The 13035-nt window shown below is 51.9% G+C and overlaps 1 protein-coding gene across 1 annotated transcript in view; it reads left to right on the top strand.

Moving 5' to 3' along the window:
* Nucleotides 1-491: 491 nt before the first annotated feature.
* Nucleotides 492-13035, top strand: part of WWC1 (WW and C2 domain containing 1) — a gene marked incomplete at its 5' end in the record, with an annotated part of 147181 nt that continues 134637 nt past the window's right edge. Inside the window, one exon of the mRNA XM_079702010.1 lies at nt 492-610. Within this exon, the coding sequence (XP_079558136.1) occupies nt 492-610 (119 nt within the window). The remainder of the gene's footprint in view (nt 611-13035) is intronic.

A 13035-nucleotide genomic window follows, 5' to 3' on the forward strand; every position in this document is an offset into this window, starting at 1 on the left:
CACCGCCCGAGCCGCACCTGGCGGAGGCAGAAGTCGCAAGCCGAGCTATCGTTGAACCGCGGAGCTGAGAGGAGGGACAGCACCCGGCTGGGGGGAGGAAGAGGCGGCGGCGGGCGGCGGGCGGCGGCGTGGAAGCTGCAGGGCGCCGCGCGCCGCGGAGGAAGGCAGGCGGCAGTTGCGCTCGGCTCGCTCTGCCACGCCGGCGGGGCGCGCACCCGGGCCCGCACCGCGCCGCTGCGGACGCACATGGCAGCGTGAGAGGGCCGGCGGCGGGAGGAGAGGGCGGCGCCGGGCCGGGGCCGCAGGGCCGCATGGACAGCGCCGCCACCCCGGCCGGCCCTCACTAGGGCCCCCAGTCCGCGGGCGCCACTCCCCAGATCATGGTGCCTCGGCGGCCGCCCGAGCCGAAAAGAGCCGGCCGGAGCCGTTGAGCCGGGGGCCCCCGCGGCGGCCGGGAGCTGCATGGGGGAGCGCGGGCCGCGCTCGGGAAGATGCCCCGGCCGGAGCTGCCCCTGCCGGACGGCTGGGAGGAGGCGCACGACTTCGACGGCAAGGTCTACTACATAGACCACACGAGCCGCACTACCAGCTGGATCGACCCGCGGGACAGGTAGGACCCCGAGAGGCCCCCTCCTGCCCCACGGGCCACCAGCCGGGATTGTGCAGGGGATGCCGAGGAGCTCGGCGAGCCTCTTCGGTTTCCCGCACCCCACACGCTCCACCTTCATCCCCTTCTGGACCGCCGCTCCCGCCCGGGTGGGCTGCCGGGAGGAGGGGACGGCCAAGTGAGTTGGCCCAGGCTGCCACCACCGCCTTCCTCTGATGAGGACTCAGGCCCCAGCCGGCACCTGCCCGGAGTTTTGACCTTAAGCTCTAGCCCCGCCCCCCGCCCCCCGCTTCCCCTTAGTTGGGTCGGGCGGGGGCTGGGGGAGCAACCTAGCCGAGCGATGCTGGGGCTTCCCGGGAAGGCTTTCCCCAGCACGGGGTGGGGGAGGAGGGGGGATGGGGAAGCATCTGGTTTGGAGCGGGTGGCAGGCACCCAGGACTCAGTGGGAGACCGCTGGAGGAAGGACCCTGCGTGCGTGCAGGGGAAGGCAGCCTGGAGTGTGGTTTTTGACAGGTGTCTCCGCGGCTCTGAGAGGAGCACGGGAGCAGTCTGGGGGCCTGGAGGCCGAGAGAGGGAAGGAAAGGAAGGAGCGGGGGAGGTCTGATCGGGGAGACCGGTTCTCCAGGAATCTCACGGCAACTTGGAAGCTGTTAGGATGTAGATGGAGGTGAGCGGCCTCCGCAAAGCCCTGTCCATCCCTCTTTCTCCTCCCTCCCTTCCTCTGGGGACCGCGGCTTCTCAGCCCTGCACCAGCGCGTCCTGACCTTGGTGGGCACCAGGCCGGCTGGAGCACCGGATTTGTTTTTGCTGAGGCAGGTGGAGTGTGTGACTCTTAGCTTCCAGACTTTCTCCTGGTTTTGACCGCTTGGCATTTCTTTGCACACACGCACCCCCTCCCCATGAATATCCTGGGGGGAGGGGAGGACCACCCTCTGGGACCGCTTTGTTGTGCTTTGCTGTCACCTCTGTGGTCAGAGTGCCTCAGGAATGCGGAATTTTCACCTGGTCGCTGTGACCTTGGGTGTCAGGTGCCTGTAAAGCAATGCAGGTGAATTGTTTGGACCCTTCATCCTGTGGGGTTGGGATGGAGGTTCCAGAAGTCCAGGATGGGGTGTATAGCGAGGTGAAGGTTGAGAAAAAGCAGAAAGAAAATGTGAGCTGAGATTCCTCGTGGTTTCTGTGAGCACTTTGGTTCATTCATTCAACATTTACTGGGTGCCTCCTCTACGTTCAGTACCATGCTGAATGTCTCATCAATTTAATCCGGAAGAGAAATTTTTAACGCCGGAGAGCGTCCCGTAGGCAAGCTGCTTTTACCTCTGAGCCTCAGTTACCCTATTTGTCAGACAAATGATTTGCTTGGAAGGGAAGGAGTAATAGTGGAACTCTTTTTTTTTTTTTTTTAAATTTTTGGCTGCGTTGGGTATTTGTTGCTGCGCGCGGGCTTTCTCTAGTTGGCGCGAGCGGGGGCTACTCTTCGTTGCGGTGCGTGTGGGCTTCTCATCGCAGTGGCTTCTCTTGTTGCGGAGCATGGGCTCTAGGCGCGCGGGCTTCAGTAGTTGTGGTGCGTGGGCTCAGTACTTGTGGCTCGTGAGCTCTAGAGCGCAGGCTCAGTAGTTGTGGCCCACAGGCTTAGTGGCTCCGTGGCATGTAGGATCTTCTCCGACCAGGGCTCGAACCCGTGTCCCCTGTATTGGCAGGCGGATTCTTAACCATTGCGCCACCAGAGAAGCCCAACAGTGGAGCTCTTCAAAGTTGGAAGGGACATAGAAGATCAAGGCCCAACTCCCACTTTCAAACGTGAGACAAACTTTGAGGCCTGGAGGTGCGATTTGCTTGTGTTTTGATCTTTCCACCCCTCTGCCTTATGCCGAGTTTTTTACCGGCTCTGAAGTTCTAACCTCCACTCTTGTGGTCCTACTCACTTTCCTTCCCCATGCCCCCCTCAGGGTCAGTTGCCCCAGGGACTCTGTTGCTGTGTTGGTGAACTGGACAGTCCCTTGTCCTCTCCTAATACAGGCACAAGTTCAAGTTTCTGTGTCCTCCTGTATTTTAGGTCCCAGCAGCTACCCAGTCCAGTGTGCTGTTAGCAGTTTAATGTCGAGGACACTGCTAACTCATCCCAGGTCATGCATCTAGGAACTTCTCTGGGCTGCTGAGAGGATAACACAGCTGTAGAAAGCTTCTTAAACAACAGTCATTTTTTACCCTTGGAAAGGGGCAAGCAGTATAGCTTCTGTGGGATACTGACTTGACTAGAGCATAATTTCCCAAATTTTAGTATTATGTGGACCACGTTTTTTGGTATATCCACCTGTGTTATTGCTTACTTAATATTTGACTTTAAATCAACCCAATTTGAATTTTTTTAGCCACTTTCATAAAGGGGAAACTAGTAATATCTATTTGCCCCCAATACTAGGGAACCTTTAAAAATACAGTGGAGGGGGAAAACCACAGTGCCATTATATTTGAGTTCACTCCTGGGGCCTGTCCACGGCTCCAGCAACAGGGCTGTGCAGCCTGTGTTTTTAGGCAGATTGGCAGGCATTAAAAACATATTGGCACTTCATGGAGCTGCTGACTCTCTCCGCCTTGTAGGCCACTGGTTTGAATGCTGCATCTTTGTATTGATATCTCCTGGTCATCCCACCTGCACCGGCCCGGGGTAGGGCCCCTGAGCTTGGGGCGCTGAGGGGTTCTGAGCTCACTGTTGTGGTGAGCCAACTTTGAAAGTTTGGGGAAAGAGCTGAGCAGAGGGTATCCACTTCTGACTCCCTGGAATTCCCTCCTGCACACCCCAGAAGGGAGTTTTGCCTTCTCGTCCTACCCGTGTGGCCTCAGGCAAATCGCTTGACCTCTCTGAGGTGCAAGTGTGCTCCTTCGGTGAGAGAAGAAGGTTGATGAGATGTCTCTAAGCCCCCTGCCGGTTCTCAGATAGGATTTCACTGATTCGGGCTTGATCTCACCTTCTCCCTCCTGACTCCATGGCAGAATTGGGAGGGGGGCGGCAGGCAGGAGGGTGAGGGGGCTGAGAGGAGGAGGAGGAGAACATTTAACGAGGCTGAAAAGCGCCAGGCTTCTTTGGGGTGGTGAGGTTAGGGGAGAGAAATTCTGCCAAGGCAGTTACATCCCTGCAGCTGGTTAATGCTATGAAACAAAATATCAAAAAAAAAAAAAAAAAAAGATTCTGCTCCTTGAGTGTGTGTGTGTGTGTGTGTGTGTGTGTGTGTGTGTGTGTGTGCGTGCGTGCATGCGCACCCGTTTGTCTTGGTTTTTTTCCTTATCCGAATCAAGGAGATACACCTGTCCATTCCCCTGAATTTAAAAGAAGTAAGTCAAATGGTCCTTCAGTCAGAAAAGTGATTTCTTAGCCGCAGAGAACAGAATAGCGTCTTGGGTTACCAACCCTGAAGAATGTCCTGGCACGTTCCTCTCTCTGGGCCTGAGCTGTTTTGTGTGCTGTCCGGCTTGGAGGCTGCTGGGGGTAGGGAATCCAGTTTTCAGCTTCCCGTTTCACCGGGGGGTTGCCAGCTCTCTCCCCTTCTCACCCAGGGGAAGACGGGGAGGCCGAAATTCCTGAGGACGGTTGTCCCAACAACCGGAGAGGGGCCAGTGGGCAGCTTGGGCCCTGCCTACTGGGCCAAAGGCTCCAACGGCACCACGGGCTCCTCCCGAGGCAAGGCTGGTCTGAGAAGGTGACAGGTCTGTGGGGAATCAGGTGCTGCAGATTGGGCCGTGGAGCAGCGTGTCTTTAGCAGAGTAACCCCGGGTGCTTCTGGGAGCTTCCAGCAAAGAGCCAGCATTCCGGGTATATTTAACTTAGAGGTATGCAACAACAAACACACTGATTGTTCTCCGAGGAAGAATGGAAGAATGGATTGTTGGAACTGGCCCTGCCGGGGAAGGTTCCTGAAGCCTAATTCCTGCTCACTGGGGGGTTTGTCTTCTGACCTTCTTCTAGGAACCACCTGGGAGCTCTGTGGGCACAGTTTCTGGGGCTGTGTGATCAGTGCTAGAGGCCCACGTGTCTGGGAGGCCACGTTGAGGGAACCCAGCAACTTCTCTCATGATTTGAGGAGGAATTTTTGCCAACGCTGTTAATTCAGGAATGATTCATAGTGTAAGACGTTGGGTCTACAGCAGGCAAAAGATCTTAATCTCCTTCTGGTCACAGACCCTTATAAGAATCTGACAAAGGTTAAGGATGTTTCCTGAAGAAAAGCATGAACACGGCTTTTGGCACATAATTTCAGGGCGTTTGTAGACCCCGGGTTCATAACCCCTGCCAGAGATTAACTTAAAAACTGCTCATCTGGGGCTTCCCTAGTGGCGCAGTGGTTGAGAGTCCGCCTGCCAATGCAGCGGACACTGGTTCGTGCCCCGGTCCGGGAAGATCCCACATGCCGCGGAGCGGCTGGGCCCGTGAGCCATGACCGCTGAGCCTGCGCGTCCGGAGCCTGTGCTCCGCAACGGGGGAGGCCACAACAGTGAGAGGCCCGCGTACCGCAAAAAAAACCAAAAAACAAAGCTGCTCATCACTACTTGTATGCCCTCCTGTTTAGCTAGGTGGGACATAATGATTGAGCATTTACTATATTCAGGTAGTCTGCTGAGAGCTTTACACGGATAACTTCTTTTAATCCCCCTAACAATCCTGGGAATAGGTTATCTGCCTGAGAAACCCGAGCCTCAGGGGGGCTAAGTTTGGGGAAAGCCACTCAGCCTCTGAGGAGCTGAGATGGGAATGCCAGGCATGCCGACTCCAGAACCCAAATTTCTAACCGCTCAGCTGCCTGGCCTCCGTTGCTGAATTAAGACCTCTGCTCCGCTGCCTTAAGGAATTTGGCCTTGGGGAATGGAGCCAGCACAGGCATGATTTCAGTTACCTGCTGCCATTCTGGTGTGGCCAGGCCATGGTTATCCAGCGAGTGGTGTAGAAAATGGAAAGAGGTTGAGTCTTTGAATCCTGGCATCTGGCTGCCTGAGTGACCTTGGCAAGTTACATATTCTCTCTGAGCCTTGATTTTGTCTTCTCTAGGATGGGGTGATGCGCATAAGCTGTCAAGGGCCATTATGAGCATGAAATAAGTTAAATCACGTAGGGCAGCTAGCACAGAACCTAACATACAGGAGACACTTGGGAATGCCAAACCTTTTGGCTTTTACTAGGAAGTACTTAGGAAATACTTAAGTCAAATGGAGACTGAGTCTCCATCCAGCTCTGTAGCAGTTTGCAGCTGGGATGGACCTTTCTGGTCATGTAATCCAGCCCTCTCATTTCACTGATGAAACAGACTCAGAGACTGGTGACTTGCCCAAGGTCACACAGCAAATGTCAACCTTGAGTCTCTAGTAGAGGTCTCATTTCTTCTTTCTTTTATGTAAACTCTTCCCTAAAAATCAGACCCAGTTTCTTCTCATCCATGGTAATAATTTGAGAATATTTTATGCTTGTGGTTTATTCTTTGTAATCCTTTTTGACTATGCAGACTAGCAAGTTTCTTTCATAGCACTGCAATCATTTCTGAGTCGTGTCATAAGAAAGTGTTATATGTTGACCAGTTAAAGTACCAGCAATTGCAAGTGCATTACTGTTTTTATAATCAATTTAAATAGATTTAAGGTTATTGTTGGACTAATGTCACTTTCCACCAATTTACATTCTGACAAGCTTTCTTAAGTGGGAATTATAACCAGCCTGCCAGGGAATTTACCCAAAGCCTCTATTCTCCATGCTTCTGCTTTTAATGATCCACTAATACCTTTAGCTTGAGCCTTTACAATTATTAGAGGGCTTTTCTTCTCCTTCCAAGGCTTGAATTTATGATCTACACATTTCATGGGAGTCTGCAATGCACGAGAATATCTTACGTCATTCATTAAGAAAGAAATAAAGTTAAAAAGCACTAGTCTAGCTAACAGGAAGAAGTAAGAGGCATTGGAACCCACAAATGAATAAAATAATAATAAATGCTAAGTCTCCTAATATGTAGTCTGTGCTGTGCACCAAGTGTTTTATATTATGATCTCATTTAATCCTTTTGCCAACCATATAAGGTAAGTACTGTTATTTTCTCCATCCTCAGATAAGGAAACAGCAATTTAGAAAGGTTAAGAATTTATATTTGCTCAAGGTCACCACCAGTAGGTGATGCACCCAGGATTGGGGCCCAGCTGGTTGGACTTCTGAATCCACACTCGAACTAGCTATTGCCATTTCAGGGCTCCAGATGCCCTGTTGACAAGCTGGGCTGGAAAGTTACCATTTACTCCTAAAATGAGGCGAGCCTGCTGTGGATCTCCGGGAAAGATGTTGCCAAGGAGGCTTAATCAGAGAAGCCAGTGAGATCCACATGGCAGCTTAGGAGACTATCGGGCACAAAGTCTACCTTCCCGGAGCAGCCAGCTAACCAGAGCTCTGGGAGGGAGGGAGGGAAAGAACAGAGAAGGAGGCAGAGAAACTCTGAAGGATGCGGTGTGTGGAGAGAGTTCAAAGTCGTTCCCAAGTCTCTCGGGTAAATGCTCCCAAAGGCCAGGGACTTAGTAGCCAAGGCAGTGCCTCCCTGTCACCACCCCTCCCGCTTTTGGCCTCGCCAAACTGACCTGATTCCCCACTCCCCTGGGATCCCTGGGAGCTGTGCAACACTGCCCTTTTGAAGAGAAGCGAATCAGGTTGCCTTGGTTACTGGGAAGGTTGGAACGCCAAGCTCAGGTGCACATAAGGAGAGACGAGGCTAGAATAAGTGGGAGTTGGAAGGTGGCCGGCGTGCTGCTGCAGAACTCTCTGGATGCAGGAAGCCTTGGTCAGGTTTTGGCAGCATTTGCAGGGGGTGCCAACTTCACTGCAGTCAGCTGTCTGTCTGTGCTGAGTGTCTCCAGCCACGTCTGCCTCCAGGCTATGGGGATCTGCCCCTGGCTCAGCGAGGGACCCTGGATAAGAGAAACCCACTCCTCTTGGAGAAATGGCCTGGGTAGCATCTCCTAGTACTTCCACTTGGACAGGGCTGAGGGCTGGATCGGGGCTGAGTCTGGGTGAAAAATGCATGCCGTGCCTCTCCCAGCACGGAGAGGCCAGTGGGCCACACACCTTTAGGTGGAACAGGTAGAGGCTCTAGTTACTGCTACTGACAAGCTTCTCGGCAGCCCTGAATCCCTGTTTCAGAGTGAGATAAAAGAAGAGAACACTCAGAAACTGGATACAGTGGCGTTTTGTTATTTAACCTTCACCAGCGGGCCATTAAGCCTCCGGCTCCTGAGCAGAAAAGCTCCTGCCAAAATAAAGGGGGGAGTTCACTGTTGTTGTGTGGGGGGAACGTGGAACATTCTGTAAAGATGCTAGACAGGGGAGAGGGAGTGGAGTAGAGAGAGCAGGGAGGAGGGAAGAAAAGGACAAGTGCAGTGGGCTACCTCCACCCCCATTGCCTCTTCAGTGCTTCTACCCATGACATCTCACCATTGGAGAGAAATGGGATCTTTCCGTTTCAAATGTCTGCCAAAGAAAAAGGACCGAGGCTTAAGTTCTCGTTCAATGGTCGGCCAGAAAAAAAAAAAAAAAATGAAGCTGCATCAAGATTAGGGACACCTTTGTTGGCTTTTTTCTTCCCCTGATCCATTCATCACTCTCTGGCAGCCAGGACACCAGGCCAACGGCAGCTGCTGACTTTCCCCAGCCGGCTGCCTGCTGTTGCTGGGCTTGGTTTGGTGGCAGCCAGGCTGTCCCCACGCTGGCTTCCTCCCCGCCCAGTGGCGGTTACTTGTTTGATTTGTCTCTGGGATGCCCTTAGGATCCACTGACTGATACCTGACTTGGACGGATAAAGTATCAAGATCCAGGCATCAGGTGGCTGCTAGGATGAGATGACCCTGGGACAGCCTTCCAATCCTGCATCTGTCGTGGCTTTTCTTGGATAGTTAGGGCTCTCTGAACATGGCGTTGTGTAGTCCAGGAATTTCTTACACGTGCATTTGTATCACTAACAGTGAGGACCATAACTGGCCTCTGGTGATCATGATGCTAATAGTTACATTTAGTCATCTTTATCCAGTAGCTGGCATGGGCCAAACACAGTTTGTTGCTCATGGTATTTTTCTGGCATTTTGCAGATGAGGAGACTGAGGTTAAGAACTCAAGTGACAAACTCAAGGTCACAGAGGTAGAAAGGGGCAGAGGTGGAATCTGAATCTAGGTCCGTCTGATCTCAAAGCCTTACTCTTTGCACCACTGCAGTCTTTTTCAGTGAATTTGGAGAGAGGAAGGGAAGGGAGCAAAGGCAAAGGGACCTTTGTAACTACAGAGACATAAACAACACATCTATCAGCATATATATCTTGCTCACTGTGGAGGAAAATGTTTGTGTGGTTCCAGCCGAACTTTGGTTTGACCTACCACACCGTTCCCTGCAGTAGATAAGGCCTTCATAACAATCTCCAGAGGACACCAAGTCCTGTCTCTGTCATTTACATATAGTAAGTCACCTTGAACAAGTCCCTTCTCTGCTGTGTAAAACACAGGTAAGCGTAGGACCTACCTACCCCCGAGGGCTGTGGGGAGATGAAAGGACGTCAGACATGGTGGGTCTTACCCAGTGCCTGGTACACACCAGGCTTTCAAATGGGAGCTGAGACTAGTTAGGCTAGTTTACCCTTCTTTGCCTTGGTAGAGAAACGAGAACCATTGTCCCTTCCTGGCCAACTCAAGTTTTTTCCTGCTTCAGCAGGGCTCACCTGAGCCGCTTTGACATCAGAGTTTGCAAACCACCTTGGGGCACTCATTGTGTAAATAAACCAATAAATTCTTTTCCCCCTCGTCTTATCAGAGACAAGCCCTTGTGCGGAATTTCTGAAGTAAAGTGACCCTTGCCAGGGAGCTGGCACCAGGGCAGTGTGTGAAGCAGGGATAATGGGTTGCAGTGGTCACGGCTGAGTGAAAACATCTGCTGTGGGCACTGGAGGTCTCTGGAGTTCACTGGTAACTGCTCTGCTATCCTGGCCCTTCACTCGTGCTTCCCTGTGCCCTGTTGGAGAGCTGTTTGAGAACCTGCTGATTTTAGCGTGGAGGTGGTGCAGAAGGGCATTGGTGTTTATCGTGTCCCACCCAGCCAGGGGTTGGCCATTCATTCAGCAGGTATTTATTGAGTGCCTACCGGGCTTCAGGCTCCGTTGCCCTAACCAAGGATCAGAGCAAAGTCCCTGCTACAATGGGGTGTACCCTTGGGCAAGGCAGATGGGCAAACAGTTACACAGATAAATTACATTCTGACTGGGGGCTTGGTATTTGCTAGAATTCTTTGACCCATCTTAGGAAGCTGGAGGGATGGCCCTGTCTAGAACACCTGTTGGTAGTTGCTGTGTGAACTTGGGCTTTGGATCTGAGAGACCTTTGCGCCTTCCCTAGGGTGTTACCCAGAGCCTGTTAGGATGAGCTGGGCACCGGGCTAAGTGCTGGGAATGCAAGGGTGACGTAAGACAGTCTCCAACTCATAACATTTACTACAAATTAGTGAGAGACAGTCATCAAACTGTGCAAATAGAAATGCCAGGCTCTCTGAACTTTGGTTTATTTCCTCTCCTGTTTCATCTGGACTCAACTTAGAAATATTTATTGACTGCCCGTAAATGAATAGAGTGTCTGTAATATGCCAGGCATTGTTCCAGCACTAGGGATTTGGCAGTGATTGAGCCATCAAAAATCCTGCCCTCATGGAGCTTACATTCTAGAGCAGTGATTCTCAAACTTGGGGAAGCGTCAGAATCACGTGGAGGATTTGTTAAGCCCGGTCCCACCCCCTCACTCCCACCCACACACCCAGTTTGTGTCAGTAGGGCTGCCGTGGGGCTTGGAAGTTGGTGTTTCCAGCGCACGATGCTGCTGGTTTGTGCCTTGTTGCTTTGCAGACCGCTAACAGTTGATTTATTGAATCCTCGCAATAACCTGGGAGGATTGGGGGTTAGGGTGGGCTAGGGGAGTTGGGGGGAAACCCTCTCATCGCTGTTTTACAGACAGGGAACTGAAGAAGGCAGGTGAGGTAACTTGGCCCTCCCTCTTATGCTAAGCAAGCTAAAGGAAGTGACTTTAGCAGCAAGCACTGTTTAACTGCCTTGCCATGATTGCTGTGAGCAATTTTGTTCTAGTTCTTTTGCTGACCCAGAGCCTGACTGGTGGCAAAATCCAGTGGGTTTGCTCCCGCATTGTAAAGTAAAGGACGGGGAAGCAGGAGGTCTGAGCAGATCGCAGAAGCCAGAAGGAAATTCTCTTTTTTTTTTTTTTTTTTTTTTTTTTGGCGGTACGCGGGCCTCTCACTGTTGTGGCCTCTCCTGTTGCGGAGCACAGGCTCCGGACACGCAGGCTCAGCGGCCATGGCTCACGGGCCCAGCTGCTATGCGGCATGTGGGATCTTCCTGGACCAGGGCACGAACCCGCATCCCCTGCATCGGCAGGCGGACTCTCAACCACTGCACCACCAGGGAAGCCCAGGAAATTCTCTTTACATTAGAATGTGTGGAGTTGTGTATCCATGGTCACAGAGAGGAACAGAGGGCACGGGTCTTCCCTGTTTCTCCCTGATGCTGAGCCAGGAGACCTGTGCCGAGTCCGCTCTTCAGAGGAAGGGGTGCTGGGCTCCTTCACCCCTAACCCAGTCTTACTTCGAGTCTAGGAAGTGCAGGCGAGGTGTGGCCAAGAGGCAAGCCCCTCCTCTCAGAATCCTCACAACAGCCCCCTGGGGAGGCCTTGTGCCCCTTGACCATGACTGGGATTGTACATCCTCAGCCTTGTCACTGGCTAGTTCTGTGACCTTGTTTAAGCTACTTAAAGCCTCCTGACCCTGTTTCTTCACTGGCAAAATGGGAATAAATTAGAAGCTACCTTGTAAGCCACAATGAAATTCAAGGTCTCTCATTATATTTAAGTTCCACTGTCTGGACAGTTCTAACGACAGAGATTAAGGCCTCCTTGATAGCTTCATCTATAGTTCTGTAGTTTCTGCTCAGTTCATATATTTTGAGCACCAGAATTTTTTTGGACATAAACCTCTTTCTTCTCGTTTCTCTGGAAAAATGGATCATACTTAAGCAGATACACATCTTCCCAGACAACAAAGACTTTTGCTAGACGGGACTACTAAGCGGTATCTTAATAGCTCAAAACATTTCAAACCAGCCTGAGTGGTTTATTTCCACTGCTGATATACAACAAATATTTGCTGGCCGCAGGTGGAGGACCCTGGGTGTTTCTTCAGCCGCCTAACTGGTCACCAGGCCTGAGTGGTTCTCAAAATGTGGTCCCAAACCAGGACATCAGCTTCACCCGGGAAGTGGTTAGACCTGCAGACTCTCCTGTCCTACCTCAGACCTACTAATCAGACACTCTGGGGGGTGGAGCCTTGAGAGCTGTCTTTTAAGGAGCATCCCAGGTGACTCCGCCGCCCCCTCAAGTCTGGGAACTACTGGCCAAATGTTTGCAGCTAGAATGACGTAAGGTATTTTGTGAGTGGTCGCAGGCCAAAACCGGCCAGGTTTGAAGAGCCTTCCAAGCACAGGTCGATGCAGCCCGTTGAAATGGTTTTCATTGGCTTGAGAACACTTTATGATCAATCCCCAAACCCTTATTGTCCAGGCGGGACCTCCGCACTTCTTTCACCAGGCCTCACCATCACTTAACATCTTTGCACCAAGATTCAGCTCACAAATGAAGTGTAAAAAGGCCTTCCCCATCTCCCTCGCCTGGGCTCCGTGACACCTTATGCTGTCGTAGGACAGCGTGACTACCCGCATCCTCTCCAGTCTTGTTAATAGGCAGCTCAGTGGCTGGCACACAGTAGGACTGCACCAAGCCAGGAAATGGCTGCTCCCCAGTTGGGAGTTTTGGATTCTGTTTCTGGCCCTTCCTCATAGCAGCCAGTCCCTTGGCCTTCCCAAGCCCTAGTCTTCATTGCTCTATGATGGGGGAATAAGGACCCTTGGTCTCCTTTCCACAATGGAGTATAGGAGTCTGTGTCTGGATCTCGGGGACAATAGGATCAGTCAGTGATTCTCAAGTTTAGTTGCACATCGGACTCAGCAGACGGGGAGTGCTAAAAATACCCATGCCTGCCCCACTCCCAGAGAATCTGGTTTCATTGGTCTGGGGTATGGCCTGGGCATGGGATTTCTAGAATCTCCCCAGTTGACTCTGGAATACAGCCACATTGGAGAACCACGACTGTAGGTAAATACCTCCCTTCCTCAAAATGCTTGTAGAGTTTGAATGAGATTATGCGAAAGTACCTTGTAAAGGGCTTTAAAATTTAAGAGTTACACAGTTCCACGTGGAAAACTGAAGATGATTCAGGAAGTATTAAAAAATAGCTATGGGCCGGGGGGAGAAGGAGATATTTGAGGGATGTCAGGCACCTTGCAGTTTGGTAATTTCCCCTCTTCTAGATCTG

Source organism: Hyperoodon ampullatus, assembly GCF_949752795.1.
Source record: "Hyperoodon ampullatus genome assembly, chromosome: 4".
Taxonomy (NCBI): domain Eukaryota; kingdom Metazoa; phylum Chordata; class Mammalia; order Artiodactyla; family Ziphiidae; genus Hyperoodon; species Hyperoodon ampullatus.